Source organism: Macadamia integrifolia, chromosome 8 (assembly GCF_013358625.1).
Source record: "Macadamia integrifolia cultivar HAES 741 chromosome 8, SCU_Mint_v3, whole genome shotgun sequence".
NCBI classification, from domain to species: Eukaryota; Viridiplantae; Streptophyta; class Magnoliopsida; order Proteales; family Proteaceae; genus Macadamia; species Macadamia integrifolia.
The window spans coordinates 31,141,627-31,166,146 of NC_056564.1; the positions used below are offsets into that span (position 1 = coordinate 31,141,627).

Genomic DNA, 24,520 nt, shown 5'->3' on the forward strand with positions numbered 1-24,520 from the left:
GGCATACGCCTGTAAACAAATGTTCCATATGGACATGTAAAAGTTGTCTAATGTTGGTCCTCTAAAGCAATTGAGATCTGGTTATAGCCAGAATATCCATCAAGAAAATAATAGTATTCATGTCCAGCTAACCTCTTTAACATCTGATCAATGAATGGCAATGGGAAGTGGTCCTTTCAGGTTGTCACATTAAGTTTTCTTTAGTCTATGCACACTCTCCACCTTGATTGGACACGGGTTGGAATTAGTTCATTATTGGCATTGGGAACTACAGTCACCCTAGACTTCTTAGGCACTACATGAACTGGGCTTACCCATTGGCTGTCAGAAATAGGATAAATTATTCCATTATCCAAGCACTTTAGGATCTATTTCTTAATGGCTTCCATCATCACTAGGTTAGCTCTTCTTTGGGGTTCCGTGGATGGTTAGGAATCCATAAGATGTATATGATGTTACACAATAGAAGGGCTTATACCCTTGATATTAGTTATGGTCCAACCTAGGGCTTCCTTATTATCTTTTAACACTTTAAGTAACTCCTCTTCCTGACTAGAAGTCAAATTTGAATAAATTATTACAGGAAGAGACTGGTCAAGCCCTAGGAAAACATACCTCAAATTAGATGGCAACTCCTTAAGATCTGGCTTAGGGGGCTCAACTATGGAAGGTTTGGGAATGAAATTGGAAAGGGGCCTAAGGGCTCCACAGGTATGTGAAGACTTAAGACTTCAGAAAAGAAATTTTCACTATCATCATCCAACTCATCCATACACTCTTAGAATTCTGAATCAAAATCAGTATCAAAGTTGGTAATTAAATCATCAAAAAAATCTAGAAAATCCTCAAGCATATTGATCTCTTCTTCCATATGTGGTTGCTTGCCTATCCTAAATATGTTAAACTCAACAGTTTGGTTGCCAAAAGATTAATGCATTACTAGTAGTCAATAATGGTCTTCCTAGAATTATTGGGATCTCATCCTTGGTTGAGAAGGGCGTGGTATCTAACATAATGAAATCAATAGAGAAAATAAATTCTCCCACCTTTAATAAGACATCCTCAACCATCTCTTTAGGAATCTTAACAGACCCATCTGCCAACTGAAGAGTAGTTCTAGTGGCTTTTAATTCTTCCAATCCTAGTTACTTACACATGGTAAGGTAAAAGATTCACACTTGCGCCAAGGTCAAGTAAGGTATACTCAATGTAGGTGTTGCCTATGACACAAGATATGGTAGGGCTCCGTGGATCCTTATACTTGGCTGCTATAGGTTGAGCAATTATGGAACTAATATTACCTGCCAAGAACGTTTTTTTGGGCACACTAGCGATACATTTGTGAATACACAAATCTTTCAATACCTTTACATAGACGGGGATATAGGATATGGCATACAAAATAGGGATATTCACTTCTACCATTTTGAAGACTTCTAAAATTTTATCCATGGAAGCAATTTTCTTTTTGTTTACCAAGCGATTAGGAAATGGGACAGGAGAAACATAAGGACTTTAGGGATTTGGATTTTTTCAAAAGAATCATTTTTAGTTTCCTCAACCTAATCATCTTTAATTTTAAAAGAATCTTTAGGTTCATCAGACGAACCTAGAACAAGAGGGACACTTGTGTCCTCAACTGAAGGAGAGTTAACAGGAGTAATAGATGGAGAAGATTTATGAACGATCTGTTGGTACACTCTTCCACTCCTAAGGGCATAAACAACATTACATTGGTTAGAAGGCCCTTGTTGGGTCTAACCTTGTACTATATTTAGTGGTACATTAGTTGGTGTTTGTGAACTAATAGGCTGATGATGCTTAGGGTTAGGCTCTGGTTGACTGGGTAAAGTTCTTTTCTCCCTCTCATACATAATTGAGATAACTTGGGTGAGTTCTCTCGTACAATTTTGATGGCTTGTCATGAGAAGGGCCATATTTTTTTTCAAGTCACTTATTCTACTTGTCTCTCCAATGTTGGTAAACCCAGGGGGTTGCTGATAAGATGATAGGAGAGGGGCCCTAGGAAAACTAGCCTGAGGTCCTACATTTGACCTAGAAAATTTATTTTGGAAAAAAGATTGTTGTGTAAAGGGAGGCCTTTGGGGTCCAGGTTGACCTTGATTATAAAAATTGGAAGGCCCTGCTTGGTTGCCCTGATTCCAAGAGAAATTTAGGTGATTTCTTCATCCTGGATTGTAGGTGTTACTATATGGATTATTCTGGTATAAGGCATTAACACTATCATTAGAAGTACCCCAGAGGTGTTGGGGCATTCTTCTATGATATGTCCAGGGGACTGGCACCAAGCACAAATCTTAACCAAATTGACTGATGATGGCTCTCTAGGAACAATAGCCTCAATCCTCTTAATTAGGCTATCCAAATGGGATTCCTTGGCTACCATCCCATCCACAAAATATCCTTTCTCTCCTATGGTTCTTTTACTCTCTTGGATTGATTTTCACTCACTGGTTTTGTCAGCTAAGCCAAGTAAGAATTCCCATGCCTTTCCTTCATCTGTAAAGGATGTGAATCCCTCAGGGCACATAGACTCTATCATTTGTTTAATTGGGTAATCAATACCCTCATAAATTATTTGATATAAATGGCATAAGTCCAAGCCATGGTGAGGGTATTCTTGGAATAGATCCTTGAATCTCTCCATAAGTTTGGAAAATGATTCACTAGACTTTTTCCTAAACTAAATGACAACACTTCTAAGCTTATTGGTCTTGTGAGTTGGGAAAAACTTCTTAAGGAAGACAACTGTGAATTATTCCTATGAGGTTATGGAATTTGTGGGTAATCCATACAACCACTTCTTAGATTAGTATTTTAATGTAAAAGCAATAAACCTAAGTTTAACAGCATCATCAGAAAGTTGTTGGATCTTAATTAGAACACATACCTCTTCAAATTCTCTTAGAAATAGGTATGCATCCTCAGAGGTCAACCTATGGAAGTGGGGCAACATAGTGATGTATTGAGATTTGAGTTCAAAATTATTGCCCTGGGCTTGTGGTAGAACTATGCAAGAAGGGTGGGTTATTCTAGCAGGGTAGAACCTATCTTTCAGAGATTTAGGTGAAGGGTTTTGATGTTGGTCTCCAATATTAAAAGGTTTTAAAGAGAGCAAACGTATAGGGTTACTACTTCTTGGATCTCTTCTTTCTAACCAATTCTTAGTATTACGTACCCACCTAACACTCATGCAACAGAAAACTACCCACAACTAGAGTAAGACAAGTACAAAAGAATGGATAGAAAAATTTTTTTTATGATTTTTTTGATTTCTTTTTTTTATGGATCTGGGGTTGCTCAAGTCAATTCCTGAGGTACTACTACAGGGTGAAACCTGTCTTTATCATACTATGAGGCATGGCGACCTCCACCGATACAACCATTATTGTAAGTTGTTCTTCTTAGGAAAACAATAAAAGAAAAACAAAAACAAAACAAAGCAAACCAAAGCACTCCAATTTATCAAAAGAAAGCGAAAAATAACATGGAACTGTCTCCCCGGCAATGGCACCAAAAACTTGTTTGAGATTTTAAAATGTAACCGCAAGTGTACGGATTAGTGTAGCTACGGGTCGAACATAGGGAGAGCAGTCACTTTATTTTTTTTCTTTTAATAATGCAAAAGTGAACCAATTAATGGTTGTGATCTAATTCTAATTACCGTCCTAAACATATGTATCTAAAATAACGTCCTAACCATTCATCATCTAAGAATTTAAATACGCAAGCCACGCAATTAAAATTAAATAAATAAATAGCTGAAAATAAACACCCCACGCAATTAAAAAGCAATGAAGGAAAAAAAATGTTGAAATAAAAATAAAGTAAAAGAAAAGGGATAAAGCTAGAGAGAGACTCACAAGTAGGTTTCTCTACTTAGCCCAAGGGATGCATCATAATATGAGCTTCCCTACTTGGCCAGAGAGTCACTCTTACTCTTGCAAGGGTTACTCTACTTGGCTTTAGGGAAAGGGAGACAATTAAAATAAAAACAATAAAATGATGGTTCTATGGCTAGGAGGGGTAAAGCCAACACATACACTAGCCATGAACCTTGGGTGAAAGGGATAGCAATAATGTAATTACTGAAATTAAAATCCTAAATTAAGAAAGAAAGGGTAGTCAGAAGAGGGAATGAGAGGGAGGAGAGAAGACTATTGAAGGAGCCTACTTACTTGAACTTCAACCCTTGAACTAAAAACTTGATCGATTTGAGATAATACCAGTACTAAAACCAGATCTGGAATAAACCAAATTTGAAATTTCTAGTACTAGAGAAAACAAATCTGAAGAAAAAAATTGAACTTGAAAGACATGCTTCATAGCTTGTTCTTGTCACCTAGAACTAAGCCTAGAACTAGAACTTGAAAATTACAACTTCAATTGTTTAAACAATAAAAATAAAATACTGAATCAAAAACAAAAGTGTTTGCATTAATTGAATAAAAAGAACATACAAAAGTGTTTAAAGCATAAACCTAGAACTAGAGCTAGAGAAAGAGAAAACTAGAGAAAGAGATAGAGCAACTAAGAAAAAACCCTAGAAGAAGAATGATGTGCCTCCTTCCCTTGTGTTAATTCTATTATATAGAAAATGGGGCAGCTAAGAGGTTCGAACTTCAGACCCCCGAATAAGGAAAGGATTTTGCACACCACAACTCGCCAACTATGCTAGGTAGTTGTTGTTACCAAAAATAAATCTTCAATCACTTAAGAATGTTGTCCATCGATCCTTGTTAGTATTTGAAATATTTCTTATACCCTTGGGTTGGTTCTGCATCTCGGTTCAGTTCTGATCCATTATTCTTTTTCTGGTCTGAAAAGAATAATCACTTTACGGTTGACCAAAAGAATGTGTACTTGTAATTGAACACGTCCATCTTGCTCAGAATTTCATCCTCTTCGCAACCATGAAAAGAAATAGGACATCTTTACGTGTAAAATTGGAGATATAGCACCCGATAGTCCTTAAGGCCTTGAAAATATAAAACCTACAAAAATAGAGTAAAACCCAAGGTAGCTCCATTCTAAATATGTAAACTGCATGTTTTACTACACTAGATTTCACGCATAAATGTGCTCATCAGAGAAAAACCTATTGTATAAATCTGAGTGATGAATATGTTGGACACCATGGAATGTAGATGCACATCATATGCATACCTTAGTTTAAGCACTTAAGGCCTTGTTGACAGCATACACATATAGATTTTAGTATTTTATTAACCACTAAAATACCTATTTCAGTATTTTATTAAGCATGCATCCAAGACATATTTCAATATTTTATTAAGCACTAATCAGCCTCATTCTCTTTTTGTATTATTTTTATAGGCACTGCAAGTTTGTTTAAGTAACTCTAAAATCTTCTCTGCAGTTAACATATTGGGTTCCCCCCCCCCCCCCCCCCCCCCCCCCCCCCTAAGAGGGGAGGGGAGGGGAGTAATGTAGTTTGATATTACGGATATTGGATTTACGGACAGCAGAAAAGATGATAACAGAACTACACCGAGCCTGAATATGAAAAAGGACAGATAATAGTAAAAAAGCAAAAAGTGTTTATTTCAAGGTACTGTTTTCAAGTTTCAAAAGTCAATTATAGCTATCTCGGTTTTCAACAGGTGATAGAGAGGAAACGGACAACCACTTCAATGGGTCCTCGTCAATATTAAACTACTAACACAAAAAAATATTCAAGAACATAAGGAAATCTGAAGGGGAAACGAAAAGACACAAAACAGGGCTAGCTCATTCGAGCTTGTTCTTTCTTCAAAGTCAATACTCTCCCGCTTGCCAAATAAAAGCCTTCCAAACGCTGGCCTGTTCTTGGGAAGTTCAAGTCCAAACGATGTCCAAACGTTTCTCCATCATTGATAAAATAAAATTTTGCAATCCCTATATTGGTATTATGATCACAGCGGAAAGCAATCTGCAAACCCACAAAACCAACCATTGAAAATGCCATTTTGAGTTCCTACTATTTCCAGAAAATCAATTCTCTTCTCACGTGAACCGGCTTGTCCCAGCTTCTTTTTTTTTTTTTTTTTCCTTGCTTGAATTACCTACTCCGATATACAGCAGAACCCAAAAAATCTCTCTCAAAAAAGCCTCCTCCCAACCAAATGGGTTCGGATGGTCGACCTCTGTTGGGAACAATTTTCTCTTTCCCCCTCTTTTATTGAAGTTATTCCTGAATTATGTTATCTGATTTGTTGAACATCTGGGGACTAGGTTACACAGAGGAGGGTTTTCGAGAGGGAGAGGGAGAGGGAGAGTGAGAGAAGATAGAGGTGGGATTATGAAAGTTAGGGTTTGGAGAAAGAGAGAGAGGGGATGGGGAAAGAGGGCGGATTTCATGCGAGAGTGAGGTAGAAAAAGCAGGAAGGAGAAAAAATGCCCACGCAAAGTAAAACACGATCGGTGATGGTATATTGAATACCGTTGTCTAAAGTCTAAACCACAATATTAAGCGTACGATATTTGGCAATGGTACCAAATTTTCTGTCATCGAAAATAATATTCGGCGACACATTTTATTACCGTTGTCTTAAATTATTTTTTACAACGCCATATTAAAAACCATCACCTTAAATCACCTTTGGCGACCGAACATATTATACCATTGCTATAAACCTATTATTTTTGGCAACATCCATGTGTCATATATTCGGAAATGGTATTTATTTTACCGTCACCACAAATTCCATCATTGTAAATCATTTTTAATGACGCTATTAGTTTCACGGTCGCCATATATTATATTTAGCAACAATATTTGTCTTACTATCGCTATATATATATATATATATATACTAGGCAACAGTTTTCTTTTTACCATAGTCATAGATTATATTTGGCGACAGTAGTATTTTTTACCGTCGCCGTAAATGTGTTTTCTTGTAGTGAGCATTGCCCTGAAGTAACTCATCTTTTATTCGCTGATGATATGGTCATCTATGTCGTGCTAATAAGAATAACAGTTATAAGGACTGTTTTACAAGCCTCTTCTAGTCTGGCATTGATAAAACTGTCTTCCCCATTAGATCTAGAGATGTTACCTTCACGACCTTCAATAACCGGTAGCTGAGGAGTGCACTTTCGCAATGGGGAGAGGTGAGCTCACAAAAATCAGAGAGACTGGAGAAGAAAGGTTATCGGGTATCAAATGAACAAAGGTTATTGGGTATTAAGTGTTTGAGATTAAAATTGTTTTTGTTCCTTCAACAATGCTACTGGAGGCAATTTGTTCAAAGTTTGCCCACAATTTCAAGCTCCACCGAAAAGAAGAGAGCAGTTGGATTGGTCGAAGACTAGCGAGGGTAAGAAGGGTGGTACGATGAAATGACAGAAATGAAATGGCATTTCCAACATGGTTATGAGATTCTATTAAAAGAAAATAAAATGTCCAATTTGCCACAAACTAATTAATCTTTCAATGTCTCATTGTTGTTAGGTATTAGTATTTTCACCATTTTGTTATCTTTCCAAACGTAACCTACCTTGTTACGTGAATAACAATAAGGGTGTCAATCAGTTTGGTTCCGATTATTCGGTTCGGTTCCAAATGATGGTAAGGTGGACCATAATCGAACCGAGAACTTACTCGGTTCCATATTTAGATACTCAAGCCAATTCAATTCTTCTCGGTTAGGTTTTAGTTCCAATTCGATTCTAATATGCAATTTTAATTCGGTTTTGTTAGTTTGGTTTTAACTCGGTTATGACAACGGTTCCACTTTTGAACCATGACTATGATGGACCAAAGGCCATAATGGGCTCAAGTTTTGAGCCTTGCGGCCATAGTTAATTCCAAAATTGTCTTAGCATGTAAATATGTTCACAATCATGCCGCACTCTAAGAGTTAAAGCTCAAAATTGAACATTGAAAAAATCCCACTTGAATCTTAACAATACTATTATACTAGGGTTTTATCCTTTTTTTGGTTTTAAGACAATTCGGTTTGGTTTCGGTCCAAATCGACGATTCTTACACCTGAAACTAAAACCGAACCGAATCAAGGAGCATACTCACATGCTCAACGGTTAATTCGGCTCAATATCAGTTTCGGTTCCGGTTCCCAATTGACATCCTTAAACAACCCTTCTTGTTAATATTGTTTAGATTTAAAATCTTCAAGGGTAGGTTAGAAAAAGTACAAAAATCGTATTTGTGAATCCAAAAAGAAAGAGAACTATTGCATTTTCTTGGCTGCAAACCCGGGCTACAGGGCAAAAACAAGATTTAACGCAAAAGAAACTCCATAGTGTGCCGTGTGCAACTGAAATCTCATGCCAATCACCTTTCATGTAGACATCGCCTCTGGTACTGTAGATTTTGATTTTCAGCTCCCATGTCCTGATCTTTTCATCTTTCAAGCTTTATAATTAGGCTTAGGCTCCTGATGTATCTGTCAATCCTTGCTGCTCACATCTGCAGCCGGTGGTGGAAATTTTCTTCCAGAAGGTTTATAGTCTACCACTGTGACATCAAATACCAATTTCCCATCTTCATGTCTGGAATCATCATCATCATCATCAGATCAGTAACCTGAGTCCAAACGAATCCTTACTAGATTAAGAAAATTAAGGATTCATTACTTACAGGAGCTTGAAAATGCAAAGTTGATCTTCCTTCAGGCGATTCGCAACTGCAAACGCATTCCAACCAGATGCTAAATTCACCCGACCATCTATTTCTTGTTTTAATTGCACAGACCAAGACCGTCCACCATTACCTCCTTGATCTTTGAGGATCACTTCAAAGCTTTTTCCTGTCAGACCATTTGATTTTGCAAAGTCCTTTGGAATACACTGTGCAGCACCATCATCAATGACCATAAAAAAACACTTCTTTCATAGTTTCATGAAAAAAACCAGAGAGGGAATCAAACTACTCACCAGAGTATATTTTGTGAGATTAAATTTCCTCATAGGAACCACAAAAAATGGATCTTCAAACTTGCAAGAGGCAGCATATTCTTTGACAGCTGCCTTAAGTGCTCCTGAATGAGTACTTGCTGAACCTTTCGATTCTAAATATATTCCAGATCATCAAGATGGATTCAATCCAAAAAAGAAGAAACTATAATAAGAAAAAAAAAAATCAATGAAAAGGGTTTTTCTTTGTACTTACTATTGATTTTCTTCTCAAGAATTGGCTCTTTGCCTCTACTTTCAAACATCCCTGCTTCCCTCTTAGTTTCATTTTGAGGATGTAGTAGTGGTTGGTACTCTTTCTCACAGGCACTGCGATCGAACACCGAAACATCAAACACCAAGCCACCTTCATGTTTGAAGACCACAAAATCCCCAATATGAAGATGACAATCTCGTGCAAAATCAGCCCAACCTTCTTTGAAACAGAACCCATTAACCTTCACACGCCATGATTTTCCACTGTTTCTCAACACAGCTTCACCTTCCTCACACTTCTCGTCTCTTAAGTATTTCCGAAACTCAATGGGAATTGCCTGCAAAAAATTTACTTATGAGGAACCATTAATCTAAACTACATATCGAGAGAGAGAGAGAGAGAGAGAGAGAGAGAGAGAGAGAGAGAGAGAGAGAGAGAGAGAGAGAGAGTCTTACAAGTTGAAAAGAACCATTTAGGATGACCTTGAAGAACTGTGGATTTCTGGGTCTGATTTTGGTTATCACCATCTTTTCTCTAAGAAGAATTTCTCTGTTCACTGATTAACAGTCGTTCCTTCTTGTTGTGGATGAAACGTCCTTTTAAAGAATTTCTTTCTGCTTTAACATCTTTCTCCAGGAAGTTTTACAATAAATATCAGAGCCTCCCACCAGGCGGGTTGAAGGCGAAAGATCTCCTCTGTTCTTTTGGTAGAGTTGGAAACTATACATTAAACCCCAATGGGAATTGTGCCAATGCCATGCAGGGAAATGTAAGGCCAGTGGCCGAGTAGTCTTTCTTCTTCCCTAATAAGAGCAAGAAGGAATGATTTCAGGTGACATTGGGAAATTGCCCAACAGTTTTCCTTCAATTCTTTTCCTCTCTGTCAACAAACTGGATAAATGAATCAAAAGAAAATTGACCCCCTTACTGTTGCATATACAAAAAAAAAAAAAAAAAAAAAAAAAAAAAAACTATTAAGCCCCAAAAATAGATTAAGCGAGAATTTCATACCCTTCATTCTATCTTTCCTTTTATATGAATCAAACTTTATTTCCCAAGTAAAAATAATTTCTGACAAAGATTATTAGTAGTGTAATCAATTAACAATTAAGGCCCCCAAACTAACTAGTTTCATAAGGGATTTTCAGATAAGGAAATAATTATTAGGGGAAGGGAACCATGTCAGGCTAGTGTTCCCAGACACAGCCGGGCGCATGGTTCGAGGAATCGGATCAAATACCGATCCCAACTCTTGACTAGATATCATATCGGTGGATTGATACGAACAAAGGATAAAATAGTTAAAAAAGTGATTTTTAAATTCAAAACAAGATTATTTTTGTCCAATCAAGGACATTTTGGATTGGAATATGAATTGGCCTTGACCAATCTCATTTTTAATATGAGTTATCAAACCTTGGTTAATTTGAAAAATACTTATTACACACAAGGGGCAATTAGGTCTTTTCACACTCAACTATGTCTAGGCATAGAAATACTAGCCTAGCTAGTATTATTTATTTTGTTAATAAATAATAATTAATATATTAATTATATTCAACCCTAAACCCTAGCTAGCTTCTGGTACTCCCATTCTATGTTCTTAGTGCCATATTTACTGTAATTTTTGGGCATGTACTGATCATATATTTCCCATGATGTAAATGTTTAAGTTAAACTGCAGTGCATGCACAGTCCGAAGTGTAAGCTTGGCAACTTCTGTAAAGTGGGTAGAAGATTGCAAGAAGTAAATGTTTTAGGTTTCCTGTGTTAGCTTGCTAGTGAATACATGATATATATCTGATATCATAGTGGTCAATTTACGTGGCTTCTTCCAAACATAATTTGTGAGCAGCATTTGTTCTACACATTTCTGACTCTGGAATTTCATCCGTCAGGCTTCTTAGAAACAGGTCACATGTGCTGTTTGTTGGTGCATTTATCAGTATTCGATTCTGATGCCAGGACCAGATGGCCTTAACTGCATCTCTAGTAAGCCGGCCCCTAATCTGTGGACAAGTAATGATTACTGGATCCCATGTGGCCTTTCCTACGGAGGAGATCTACAAGAAGTCGGGTTGACTTTATGATCATGACCGTGTGTGTCCATGTCGTCTCGGTCGTCCGATGTTTGTCATACTACAACATCCGCAGCAGAGGATCATCATCCTTTCTAATGGAAAAAAATCCTCTGCCACCGCACGGCGCACCCGGACAGAGGATCATCGCCCCATTTCTATGGAGTCTGGACTACTTTGTTTTTTCCTTCTCGATGAAACCTTTAACCCTTTGAAGGCAAGTTGGCTCTTGCAAGGGAAGGAAAGCCACAATTGTTCATTTCGGTGGATGGAATCATGGACACCCTATTCCAGTTTTCTGGGAACTTGGGTCTCCCAGTCAAACTAGTGGCTTGAATCAGAGTTTGATTACACTTATCTTCATGTTCTTTTTTTTTTTGGTCAAATGTGATTCTATAATGAAGTCGATTAATAGCTTATGAATGAAGGGCTTGGTTTTTGTTTAAACTAAAAATGAAATAAAGGGTTTACACTAATAAATGGAAAAAGTTTCATTATGGTGTGCCTTTATATTTTGTCAATCATTTCTTGTGTCTAAATATATATCAATTGTAGGCTGTATATTTTCATTGATTTCATTTTTGTTTCTCTAGGCACAAGGTGGAAAGGCCTCCTTGTGCCCGAGGCTTTCCACCTTGTGCCTGAGGCGGCTTGTGCTTGAACAATGTGAGGTGTACTGCTTTTTAAAGGAGATAATGAAAATAAGAGCTTGTGTATCCCTCACTTTCATCAAAAAATTTCTAAAAAATCCATTCCGTTAGAATTAGATCGTTAAGTGATGATTTTTATTTTTTGGGGGTCACTCCTAATTATTGAGATTTTTAGGGGTGGTACAAGAAAATTTCTTATATTTTTTAATAAGTAATATAATTAAAACTGTTATAATTATAATTAAATATAATTAATTATCAATATATATCTGAGAATTTTTCTTTACTATCTACTACTGCTTTTACTGTGGATCGAGCCTACCTTTTGGGGTTCTATTCCTCTACACTAGACCATCACTTAGTCTCTGTCTTAGGTTAATCTGACCTCAATTCTGATACTCAGGAAATTGAAACTACCCAAAATCTGGGTATTCCTTGAAGATATTTGTAGCCGATTGGTACTCTGATTATTTCTTCTACTACTGTTGTTCTGAAATTAGTATTATTCAACTGATTATCTTTCTAATGGCTGAGCCTAAGCCACCTAATGACAATTTACAAATTCAGATTACTACTATTAAGCTCTCCGGAGTTTCCAACTACCTTTTATGAGCCCAAGCTGTGCAGGCGTACATACGATCGAAAGGGAAGATGAAATATATATACCAGTGATGATCCACCTACTCGATCCTGATCCTAAAGTTCCTACAATGGTCACTGCCTATAAGAATGGATGCATGAAAACTCTACAATCAAGATATGGTTATGGTACAGTATTGAACCTTCTATTGCATCCAATGTCATGTTTCACACACTTGCCAAAGGCATCTGGGAATATTTACATGAAATCTTCTCTCAGGAGAAGAATTTTTCCCGCGTGCATGATATGTATGAGAAGCTGTTTAACTTCAAACAGGGAAACAAGACATTGAAGAATACTTTGCCAACTACAAGGGTATTGTTGAAGACTCCAGATTCATCAGCCCTCAACTATTAATCTGGAGCAGTTAAAGATACAAAGGGTAGTATTTCATATTGCAAAATTTTTAGCTGGACTTTATCATGACTATAAATATGTTTGGAGTCAACTTCTCACGAGGAAGAAGGTGCCTTCTCTTAATGAGGTTCTCTAGTATTAATCATCTGGCAAATCACACCAACGCTGGACTTTGTCATGTAAGTTTTGGCTTGAATTTGTTTTGTATTCATCTTTTTCTTCTTCCCATATTGCTATAACCAAAAAGGAGTTGGGCCTAAATAACGCATGAAAACAGAGTTTCCCTCGTCTTATACATTTCTGTCAACTTCTTTATAGCTGTTAACTTTTGAATTTTGCAAAAATTGTTGTGATTATTTTAAAATTTTCTCTTAAGCATTCTCTTCTAGTTGATGAAGAGGCATTTTTTTTGTTCTTCTATTTTTGCTAGCCCAGTTGGATAAGATTATCTCTCTATAAGGATTATGCTATAATTCTCATTTATGGTACTTAATTAGCATTCTTGTTCGAACTCTCTAGCTTACTAATTTGTGATTCTCTGTGCAGGTTAGATGTTGTCAAGGTGGGTTTGTTGGTTTGGTGAGTGTAAGCTCCCACGGATTTTTTAGGAAATTTACTAAGGACAGTACACATGGCCAATATTATTAGTTCCTACATTCCTTTTGTTGCAAACAAATTGGTGCAAATGAAACCACCAAACAGATTATTATTGTGGGCTTTTAGTGACCTCTTTTATGTTTGCATTCTCTTAAATATTCTCTTCTAGTTGATGAACTATTATCTACTTACTGGATTCTGTTGACAGCAAGTAGACTTTATGGAAAACTTAGGTTGAAAAGTTCAATGTAGTTTGATCCACTGAAATGCAGAGTAGTCCCAAATTCCCAATCAAATAAAGAGGATTTTTGCTCATTCTTGTTTAAGCTTAAATTGCAGAGTAGTTCAATTTAGCGTGTGAAGAATTTTCTTGCTCATTCTTGTATAAGCCTGAAATCAACCAGTATTAACATCTTAGTTAAATTATTAATCATTGTAATATGGTTGCATGTTCAAAACCTTACAAATCCAATAAAGAGGATTGAAACATATCTTCCTTGTTACTCTGAAATCAAGCTTATCAATTATTTAATTTGTTTTTTCATTCTCTAACTGGAACTGATTAGAAAGTGTTTAGTCGTCTGTACTTGTTTTCTTCTTTTACTAAAATCAATTAGTTTGACTCAAACCATACTGTTAATCAAATGTGTTTGTTAACTGAAAATTTGTCACGTTGTGCAGGTTAACATAATTGTAGTGAATTGCTCTTCTTCTAAGGATTTATGACATAGACAACGAGGGAATCATTTCACATGATATGGGAAAATGTATCTTGCTGCTTTGAGTACAATGGTTTCACTATTTTTGTTATGTTTTCAATTTCTTTTGCTTAGGCTTCGAGAATTTAGTCTGTAGAACAATATTTTGAAATGATCCACAATCATTTTCTTTTTTGTCATGACTTGTTTAATCATCTAAATCATTTCCTCTTTTGTCAAGACTTCTCGTTTAATCTTCTTTGTTTTTTTTTTTTAAGTTGGGTGAGTGTGGGGGTCTATAATTGTCTAGCAAAGGGGCAACAACCTTCAAGGGTCTTAAGGTGGCAAATATTGGTGCATTCTTATATTATTATATATTATATTTTTTTTTTTTTTTTAAAAAAAAAACCCCTATAGGGGATAATAAAAAACTGCTACTAAAAACTAGTGAATATTATATCATTAGCGGTGGTAAACGATTTGTCCCAATATACGCTTTTAATGACGGTATGTATTCTACCCCAAATGACATTATTATTACTGGCGCCCCATAAGATATAGTTTTATACGCTTTCAAATATGGCTATTATATATTAGCGAGGGTAATTATCCACCCCTAAAGAGGTACTCTTTATGGGTGGATTATATAAGTGCCCCTAAAAACCCGTTTTACGTGCGAGAGCAAAAAATCGCCCCTAAGCATTAGCGGCACCACATTTAGTGACCGGTATCCAGTGGTAAAAAAAACCCGCCCCTAAAGGCTTTAGGGGCGGTTTTTATAGTTTTAGCAGCAGCAAAAAACCGCCTCTAAAGAGCCTTTTTTTTTTGTAGTGCTCTATTCCTAAGGAAAAATCTGCTTTTGTTCCCAATCTTGGACGAGGCCGTGGTCGTAGATCCAATGGTCATGGTACAAGTAGTCAATCCATTGATAGAGCTTCTCGACAGTGCACTTATTGTGGCAGATCGAATCATACTATTGATACTTATCAGGCCAAACATGGTAAACCTGAATGGGCAAATGAGTTGGTTAATGCAGTCATGACTGATACTTCTAGTGACATAATTCATGGTTCTACATCTGGGAGCTTCTTCTACAGTATTTGTTCATCAAGATGATTATAGCCAAACGCTCAAGGGTCTTCAACAACTTGAGTCTGCATCTACTTCCACCTCTACTACTACTTTAGCTCACACAAGTAACTTAGCTTTGCATATCTCTAGCTCATTTACCCCATAGATTGTTGATTCTGATGCATCTTGTCATACGATTGGTAAGTCAGACTTGTTTTCTTATTTTTATAATTTAAACTCCAATTTGTACTGCGACTGTTTAGGCCAACTTTTTACATCTTCATAAAAAAAAATTAAAAAAAAAATCCTTATTTATTAGGATCCTCATAATTCAACAGATTTTTTTTCAAACATAAAAAAATAATAATTTATCATCCAATGAAATAGTAAAAAAAAAAAAAAAAAAAAAAAAAAGATATATAATTTTACCCAATTCCTTGTTCAATTTGAAAATAGGTAATACAGTTCGATTCAACAATTGAGGTCATCAAACCAGAATCAAACCAAACTAAAAACATATTCCAAGTTATAAATTCAAACTCTTTTAAGATCGCCTGGATTGGATGATAAGGGCAGAGACTAATCCCTCAATATCGATCCAATCCATTGGTAAGGTATAATCAATCTAATCAGTTGGTAAGGTATAAAAGTGTAAATCTATTCGATCTTGATTGATACCAATCCATTCCATAATATCGGTTTAGTCAAAATTTCTTGCTGTTTTTGAGTCTTTGGCAAGGAGGAAGGGTGGAACATGACACAAGTTTGGAGTGATTCGAAGGAATTGCACGACTTGATTCAGGATAATAGCATCGGTTTGTGGCCTTAGAATACAATCCCACTATTTTTGAATGCTTATAAATTATTTTTCCAACTAAATTTTTGTCCAAGCCTTCAAACGTGTGTGATATTAGTCAAGTGCATTGTTGTTTTGGCTATGCATAGGAAATTTAGAATTCTAGATACAGGATGGATATATATATATATATATATATATGTGTGTATATATATAAATTAATAAAGTTTTTCTTCTCCTATCAAAAAATAAAAATAAAAATAAAATAAAATAATAGTTGAGAGCAGCACACTGGCAGAGGTTGTGGAGATGCTCATAGCCTGAATGCCTTCTATTTGAACCGTGCTCTCCTTTCTCTCCAACCAAATCTTCGCCTCTTCGGTCACTGCTTGTTCGGCAGACTCAGCAGACTCAGCAGACTCGGCACTGAACGTAAAAGTCCTATTCCAGACGACTTCTCTATCACTTCTTGTCGCTGCAGGAGTATTGGCAACTTAACCGATCAGCTCCTATAGGCATTTTAAACCTTTCGGCAGCAGCATCAGAAGAAGCTTCTCTCAAAATGAGTAATCGGTCTTTGTTCGCTGTAGTGCTTCCTTCTTACCCATTCCTCCTAATTCCAAGGCAGAGAAATCTTATCGAGTAACCCATGAGAAACCAATACCCATTGAAGTTCTTCTTACGATTCTGTTGCAGACATCACAGTCAAACCATTGGCAGGAAAATCTCCAATTTATCTACCTTGATTTCTGCTCTTCGTCTTTCAGAAAACCCATTTCCCTCTATTAATGAATTGCGTTACCGAAGGCGTGAATTTGCCCAACTACTTCAAGTTCCAGACCAACATAATATCTACTACAAAAGTGTTCATAGTCAGATGGTAGTTTTAGGTTTTCAATCAGATGTTTTTCTAGCCAACATTCTTTTACATTCGTATTCAAAATCCAATTCTCTACTTAATGCAGAGCTAATATTCGATAAAATTCTCGGAAGGAACTTGATCACATGGTCTTCAATGATTTCCATGTATACCCATCATGGTCAGAATGAAGAAGCTTTGATGATCTTCTCCGAATTTCGAAAATCTTCCTCAGAGAATCCGAACGAGTTCATCTTAGCTAGTGTTTTGCGTGCTTGCACGCAGTTAGGGGCCGTTGATCAAGCCACCCAAGTACATGATTTTGTTATCAAGGCTGGGTTTGATCAAGATGTCTATGTTGGTACCTCTTTAATTGATTTTTATTCAAAGAATGGAGAGATAGAAGAAGCAAGATTGGTTTTTGATGATCTACTGATGAAGACTGCGGTCACTTGGACTACCATGATTACTGGATATTCGCAAAGTGGAAAAAGTGAAGTTTCACTGCAGTTGTTTATCCAAATGTTGAAAACTGAAGTCCTTCCTGATAGATATGTTCTCTCGAGTGCAATAAGTGCTTGTTCAATGTTAGAGTTTCTTGAAGGAGGGAAACAGATACATGCCTATGTGTTGAGAAATGGAACAGAAACCGATGTTTCAGTGATAAATGTCCTCATAGATTTATACTCAAAGTGTCATAGGGTGAAAATTTCTAGGCAATTATTTGATCAGATGGTTCTTAAGAATGTTGTCTCATGGACAACGATGATTGCAGGGTACATGCAGAATTCATGCCACTGGGATGCAGTGAAGTTGTTCTCAGAAATGACCCAACTGGGGTGGCAGCCAGATGGGTTTACTTGCACTAGCATTCTCACCTCCTGTGGTTCGGCGGAGGCATTGGAACTAGGGAGACAAGTTCATTCTTACACCATCAAAGCCAAGTTAGAATCCGACGAGTTTGTGAGGAACAGTTTGATCGACATGTATGCCAAATGTAACTCTCTGGATGATGCTAAAATTGCCTTCGATACTATGCCTGTACACAATGTTATATCTTGCAATGCTATGATTGAAGGGTATGCAAGACAGGACAAGGTCTTTGAAGCTCTGGGTCTTTTTAATGATATGAGGCTTAAATCATTCCATCCAAGCCTCTTGACCTTTGTTAGTATTCTTGGGGTGTCAGCTTCATTATCCACCATGGATTTGAGCAAGGAAATCCATGGTCTTGTTATTAAGAGTGGAATATCGTTAGACATTTATGCTGGTAGTGCCCTAGTGGATGTTTATTCCAAGTGCTTCTGTGTTGAAGATGCAAGACTCGTGTTTGAGGAGATGAATGAAAGAGATATTGTAGTATGGAATGCAATGGTTTTTGGGCATACCCAAAATGGACAGGGCGAAGAGGCTTTCAAACTCTTCTTAGAATTGCAGTCTTCAGGACTGAAACCTAATGAGTTCACCTTTGTTGGAGTTATAACAGCAGCCAGTAACCTAGCAAGTCTCGTACATGGCCAGCAGTTCCATAGCCAGCTCATAAAGTCTGGCCAATACCTGGATCCATATGTTTCTAATGCTCTTGTAGATATGTATGCAAAGTGTGGAAGCATTGAAGAGGCTCACAAAATGTTTCATACGACATGTCGAAGAGATGTTGTGTGTTGGAACTCCATGATCTCGACATATGCACATCATGGGCTTGCTGATGAAGCGCTTCAGATGTTCCAACAGATGCAAGATGAGGGAATAGAACCCAACTATGTTACATTTGTTGGTTTGCTATCTGCCTGTAGCCATGGTGGGCTCGTTGAAAGTGGCCTTTGTCTCTTTGATTCAATGGCTACAGAGTTTGATATCAAAGCAGGGACAGAACATTATGCCTGCGTGGTTGCTCTCTTGGGACGAGCAGGGAGACTGCATGAAGCCAAGGAGTTTATTGAGCACATGCCAATTGAACCTGCAGCAATTGTATGGCGCAGCTTTCTCAGTGCATGTCGGGTAGCTGGCAATGTTGAAATGGGGAGATATGCTGCAGAGATGGCAATCTCCATTGATCCAAAAGATAGTGGGTCCTATGTTCTACTTTCAAATATTTATGCATCTAGAGGCATGTGGGCGGATGTTGAGAAGGTGAGGAAGGGGATGGACTGCAATGGAGTGTTGAAAGAACCAGGCCATAGTTGGATCGAAATTGATAGCAATGTTCATGTGTTTATTGCAAGAGATAAAACTCATGGCCAGGCTGATTTGATCTATTCGGTATTGGACAGGTTGACCCTACAGATCAAAGGAGTTGGGTATGTGCCTGACACTGCTACATGTTTGTTAGAAGATTGAGGAGAGATGGTATCATGATCAAACGGGAAACCTGTTTTGAACTTTGATCCATATTCAAAATAGAAACCTGAACCCAAGTTGGGGCATGGATTAGGGTGGAAATTTATATCCAGTGGGGTCCTTGAATTTTGATCTCTTGATCTATGTTCGAAATAGACACATGGGTCCAGATATGCTCATTTAAGTGGACTTGTATGAAGGATTCAATATTTTGGTCTTTCAACCATCCAAAAGTGGTCGGTGATAAAAGATTTGGAACCACAGTAGTGAATGCAACAGAGCCCACCTGCTTTCCAATTCCAAATGGTGATTATCCTATATATACTTCACTTCATTTAATGTGGACCATAGTTTCTACTGGTGCTACTGCTGGTGGTCCTTTCTAGTTTAATCACTAGCTTGATGTTGTTTGTATACGATACAGTGTTTTGAGTTTTATTTTTTTCTAATTTATGTTGCCTTACTTTATGCTTTGAGTTCTAATTTATGATTTTTCTGGCAAGTAGAATGTTTAGTAGTCAGGAAACATTATGGTGCTCCGTAAAGGTTGATTAAAGGTGAAATCTGATGCTCAATTTTGTTGAGGTGCTCCTAATTGTGGCAGAAACTGTCCTGGTCAATGCTGTCCTTAATCCAAAACCTTAATGGGTTTTTTTTTTTTTTTTTCAAGTAAAAAGAAAGACATCAACTTGAGGAATGATCATCATGTAAATACTTGTAGGTTGTAATAGGATAGGAGTATATCAAGAATCCATCCTCTTGCTTGTTTACTGCATGTTTTTTCACTCATAAGGAATGGGATCCACTTGTTCCTTTTGAGAATCTCCATGTAGAGAAAAATGCAATATCAATGATTACATCTGTTGGATTCACTTCATATCATTTTTTTCTTGTTTCTTCATGTATTAAAAAGTTGATCGGTTCTCTGACTAGTTAATTTTGTGTGTTTCTAGACCCTACAAGCACTAAGTTTGGAGTTATTTTGGAGAAGAATGAGTAAACTGCTTAGTATGCTAATGCAAGGCCTTTTCAGGTTTAAATTGCAGATATCTGGTCTGTGCGGGTGCTTTATGTGGATTGGGAAATGAGGCTTATGTATCAAAGACTAAGTAGATATTAAGAAAGCTGAGAAAATTGCTGAAGAAGTGCCCAAATATTTATGAAGAGACAGAGAGAGAAAGAGGCTTTCCCCCTCACTTTCATGATCACTGGGTCCATTGATTGCAAGAGCAGGGTTCATCTTGTTGAGAATGACATGCTATTTATTTGATTCTTCATTGTCATTTCTTGCTCTGCTTGGAAGTATCAATTGGCCATTTTATTTTTTCTCATGCTATGTTTGATAAATATCATGTATTATATTTGCTCTCTTTTCCATCCAGGAGTTCCAAAATTTATCTTGATCTCTGTTCACGATTATAATCTACCTTCATTTCTTTCTACTTTCCTCTGGACACTTCGCTGGAAAGAGGAAAGCAGAATCAGAGGTTCTTTCCAAATACCCATGCTCAGGTGATATGACTGATTCCTCAATCCTTTATCCTTGATTCTTGAGAAAAACTGTTAGGACAATCTAATAATGTCTTACTGGTGTACATGGAACACAAACATGGGGTTGGGAACCACCATTCAGTGGGTTAGACTTGGAGAGCTTTCTGCAAATAATTGACTGATAGAATCATAGGCTAAGCCAGTATTGGCGGGGCTTATTTGGGGTCTAGAAGACTGCCAACAGAAGAATTTATCTATTTTTCATCTTGATAGTTGAAAGATATGGCATGGAATCACCGAAGCTGTTTCACTAACATATTCTCATTGTCAATTGAATAAAATCATGGCAAACCTATTTTTGATTGGCTGCATCCATTCCTCGTTGAAGTTGGCATTCATGTCATCTTCATTGCTTCAATTTTGGGTTTTTGTTTATGTAACCAATTATTTCTTGAATTAAAAATTTTCAGGTGTGGTGTTAAGACCACGGGAAGTTGATGGCTTTGAGATACCACTTGCTCTCATAGGGGAACCACTTGAGAGGTTTCTTCGTGCAACTGAAAAATTTACAAAACCATTGAGCTCTCTTCCAGCATCCGATCTTCTCTTGGCCCCACCCATTAGTGTTGATGATGTTGCACTTGCAGTGATAAATGCAGTCATACATGATGAATTCTTTGGTGTTTTCATTATTGATCAAATCAAGGAAGCTGAAGCCAAAGTGCGGGTGTGAAACTGTGGAACTAGAACCACGTATACATCTTTACATCTGGTGTCTTCTAAAATATATAATGCCTCCATTTTGAATGATATGGATGAAACAGTTCAGTGTAACCCTCCTCGCTGAGGTTGCCATAAGTTTCTTTTGAATGAAACCAAGATGCCACGGGACATCATAACACTACAATTTCTAGCGTTCATTTGGATGTTTTGACTCTAGACACTGAGCTATGTTATCTATAGTGCAGTCAATTCAATATTGTTCCCTTGTACAAAATGATAATCTCAAAGTAAATTCCAGATACTGTTGTCCCTCCCCTCCCCGAAGGTCTAATGAGAGCAGGGTATGTGGCTGACATTATTGACTGCAAGGCTCACATTGATGGTTTCTATTTTCACATAATAGCTTTTTTTTTTTTTAAATCATTCATTTGAGTCCTGGATGAAAACAGTTTTCATGACCCTTTTTATCTTTGTATTAGTTTTTGGAAGGTAAGGATCAAAGTGAAAATTCATTCAACTAAACTAGTCATTAGAGATTAATTTCCACCAAAAACAAAGAAGGAAAAGTCAATAGCTACATTGTTTTATTATCCCTTGTGTGTATGTGTGAGATTGAGAGAGATGAAGGGAAGTAGTCCAGCTAGTCCAACCAACTTCATGACAAATTTTTTTTTGCAGCTCCATTTCTCAAGTACTGGACAAGCCCACCAATGTAGTAGTCTTGGTCGAGTGTCTGGTCACCTATAATTCTTTTGACTTCTCTTGCTTTCAGGCTCAAACTCTCTCCTTCAGAGACCATGGCCTGTCTCAAAGACTTGGCAATGGCTTCCCTATGAAAGGATCCATCCTCATTTCTGTCGACTTCAATAGCCAGACCCTTCTCCACCAATAGTTTTGCATTTAGTCCTTGATCATTCATCAGTGGCAACACAACTAGGCGATCAACATACTGGAGTGTCTCTATAATAGAACCCCAACCAGCATGAAACAAAGATCCCCCAATGGAAGGATGGGATAGAATTTGCAACTGTGGAGCCCATCCCAAGTAGACCACTCCATGATCAGCTATCCTATTATTGAAACCATCCGGTAGAATGTCCGCAACCTCTGTTGCCCAGTGAGGCTTCCTAAGTGCCCATAGAAATGGCAGATTTGAGAGCTCTAACCCATAAGCTATCTCATCCACTTGAACTTTTCTTAATTTGCTCTCACTACCAAACCCAACAAACACAACGGACTTGGGTTTTTGCTCATTGAGCCATTGAAGTTTTCTACACCACTCTTCACTTTCCAACTCTCTTCCCATTGATGGCAGTTGTACTGGTGGAAGCAATCCAACAGTAATTACAGGTTTCCTGTAAATCTTCTCAAGTACTTTTATGTACTCTCCTTCAAACTCACTGCTACTACGTATGGCAAAGGCCTGACATCCTTGAAGGACTGCAGCTACCCTTTCACAAATGGTCCCCTCATGAAAGGCACCATAGTAACTGTTTGCCTCATAGGGTCGTAGGGTGATTGATGATGGGAATGTAATCCAGTTTGGTGTAAATGTAAGACTCTCAGGTGATGGACGAACTCTTTTGAACTCATCACCGGTCATGTACTCTGGTGGTCCAGCAAAGGCCATAGCTGCGGCGCCCAAGGCAGAGAAGCAGATAACTTTCAACCCAAACTCTTGAGCTACCTCAACTGCCCAATGTGGCATGAAGTCCTGGATTATCCAATCTGGCAATTCAGTTGTGATGAATTGCTTGAAAGGGTGACGGAGGAGATCGTAAACAGCAACAAAGTTTGGAAGTAATTCCTCTGAGGGGAGGTCAACAGTGGCCTCCATATCTTCTAGTAAGTGATTTCCATCATTGACAAGGGGGAAGGGAAGCTCCACAAAATTAATTGTAGCTTCTAGATTTAACGGTAATTTAAGGAGTCTTTGGATGTTTCTAGGAGTAGAGAGGAAGGAGACCCGGATACCTGCTTTGGCCAAGGCAATAGCAAGATGGATGAAAGGGATCAAGTGGCCAAAGGCCGACCATGGAAGCATCACTATGTGCAGATCAGTGGCCATATCTAAAGCTTGACTGTAACTCTACAGCTCAAAGCCACTCAGGTTATGGTCTTTATATAAATAGAGGAGATCCATCCATCCTTATGAATACAAATTTAAGTTGAGAACTTTCTGAATCGATTCTTGCAGCCACTGAATAGATTGCCACTCTACAACTAACTGGAATCATTCTACAGTAGCATTGAGTTCAGCTGCAACTTGGGTTGGTTGGCTCCAACCTGGTCCAACATATCATCGAGTTCGCTCTACCCAAGCGCGGTTGACCAGGTTTCTCTGGTTTTGGGTTAATAATTGAAGCTTAGCTCCACACTTTGCATACCCCAAAAGTATACTATAAGAGTGTTGTTCTATAAGGACTAAGGCATAAGCTTGGGCAGAAGCTCAGGTTTGGGTTGGCCGTTGGCCCATCGTGGGTTCTTCACCCTCAACTTGTGGTGTCACACTGGTTTATCTCCATAACTTTACTTACCTGCAAGCAGTATTAACATAAGTGATGGATAAAGATTCTACAACTTGGGAGGATAGAGCGGCAAGTGGGTAGTTAGAGCCAATAAAAACATTTTAGAATCTGGAAGACATTCGGAAATAAATGCCATCAAGGGTTCTTGGGAACAAGGAATATGTTCTAAGAATTCTCTCATTCCCCCCCCCCCCTCCCCAACCCTCTTTTGGGTATATTTAAAATATTACAGTATCAAACAGGGAAAAGAGAAAAAGCTTTCTTTTATTGCAAGTGTATATAGGAGATCTTCAAACAAAAATAAGTGTCTTCTGAATGTCCTTTATGGCATCTATAAAAGATTAGTGTAACTAAAGATTATAGCTTTCAAGTTTGGTCTTTAGAAGCACAAAATTCATGGGAATTTGTTACTGACCAAGGCTAGGCAATGTATATAAACCTAATCAAGTCCATTTTGTGTTGAAATTAAAATAATGAAACTAGATTTACTTTTATATGAATGTGACTGTCACCAGTTAAAATGATTGCGCTTGCA

General features: G+C 37.5%; 4 protein-coding genes and 1 non-coding gene across 6 annotated transcripts; 3 read left to right on the forward strand and 2 right to left on the reverse strand.

Moving 5' to 3' along the window:
* The first annotated feature begins 2,621 nt into the window (after positions 1–2,621).
* Positions 2,622–2,728, forward strand: LOC122087749. Its single transcript, XR_006142826.1, has one exon. It is a non-coding gene; the product is annotated as a small nucleolar RNA R71 (small nucleolar RNA).
* Positions 2,729–8,169: 5,441 nt separating this feature from the next.
* LOC122085645 (B3 domain-containing protein REM5-like) lies at positions 8,170–10,003 on the reverse strand. Its single transcript, XM_042654138.1, has 5 exons — positions 9,613–10,003; positions 9,158–9,494; positions 8,923–9,056; positions 8,627–8,835; positions 8,170–8,538 (listed from the first exon to the last, which is right to left on the reverse strand). The coding sequence occupies exons 1-5, from the start codon at positions 9,682–9,684 to the stop codon at positions 8,436–8,438; spliced, it is 855 nt and encodes a 284-aa protein (XP_042510072.1). The 5' UTR covers positions 9,685–10,003; the 3' UTR covers positions 8,170–8,435.
* Positions 10,004–16,316: 6,313 nt separating this feature from the next.
* LOC122086128 (pentatricopeptide repeat-containing protein At4g39530) lies at positions 16,317–21,638 on the forward strand. Of its 2 annotated transcripts, XM_042654840.1 has the most exons (3): positions 16,317–19,549; positions 20,277–20,755; positions 21,205–21,638. In XM_042654840.1, the coding sequence occupies exon 1, from the start codon at positions 16,694–16,696 to the stop codon at positions 19,241–19,243; it is 2,550 nt and encodes an 849-aa protein (XP_042510774.1). In that variant the 5' UTR covers positions 16,317–16,693; the 3' UTR covers positions 19,244–19,549; positions 20,277–20,755; positions 21,205–21,638. The 2 variants fall into 2 exon arrangements, with proteins under 2 accessions (XP_042510774.1, XP_042510772.1); XM_042654838.1 differs by having other exon boundaries at positions 20,277–21,638.
* On the forward strand, positions 20,595–21,467 carry LOC122086890 (uncharacterized protein At1g32220, chloroplastic-like). The gene is made up of 2 exons (XM_042655811.1): positions 20,595–20,730; positions 21,205–21,467. Exons 1-2 carry the CDS (start codon positions 20,595–20,597, stop codon positions 21,465–21,467), a joined length of 399 nt encoding a protein of 132 aa, XP_042511745.1.
* A 380-nt stretch (positions 21,639–22,018) lies between the features above and the next one.
* Positions 22,019–23,533, reverse strand: LOC122085511 (UDP-glycosyltransferase 91A1-like). Its single transcript, XM_042653972.1, has one exon. It carries the CDS (start codon positions 23,523–23,525, stop codon positions 22,113–22,115), a length of 1,413 nt encoding a protein of 470 aa, XP_042509906.1. The 5' UTR covers positions 23,526–23,533; the 3' UTR covers positions 22,019–22,112.
* Between the last annotated feature and the right edge of the window lie 987 nt (positions 23,534–24,520).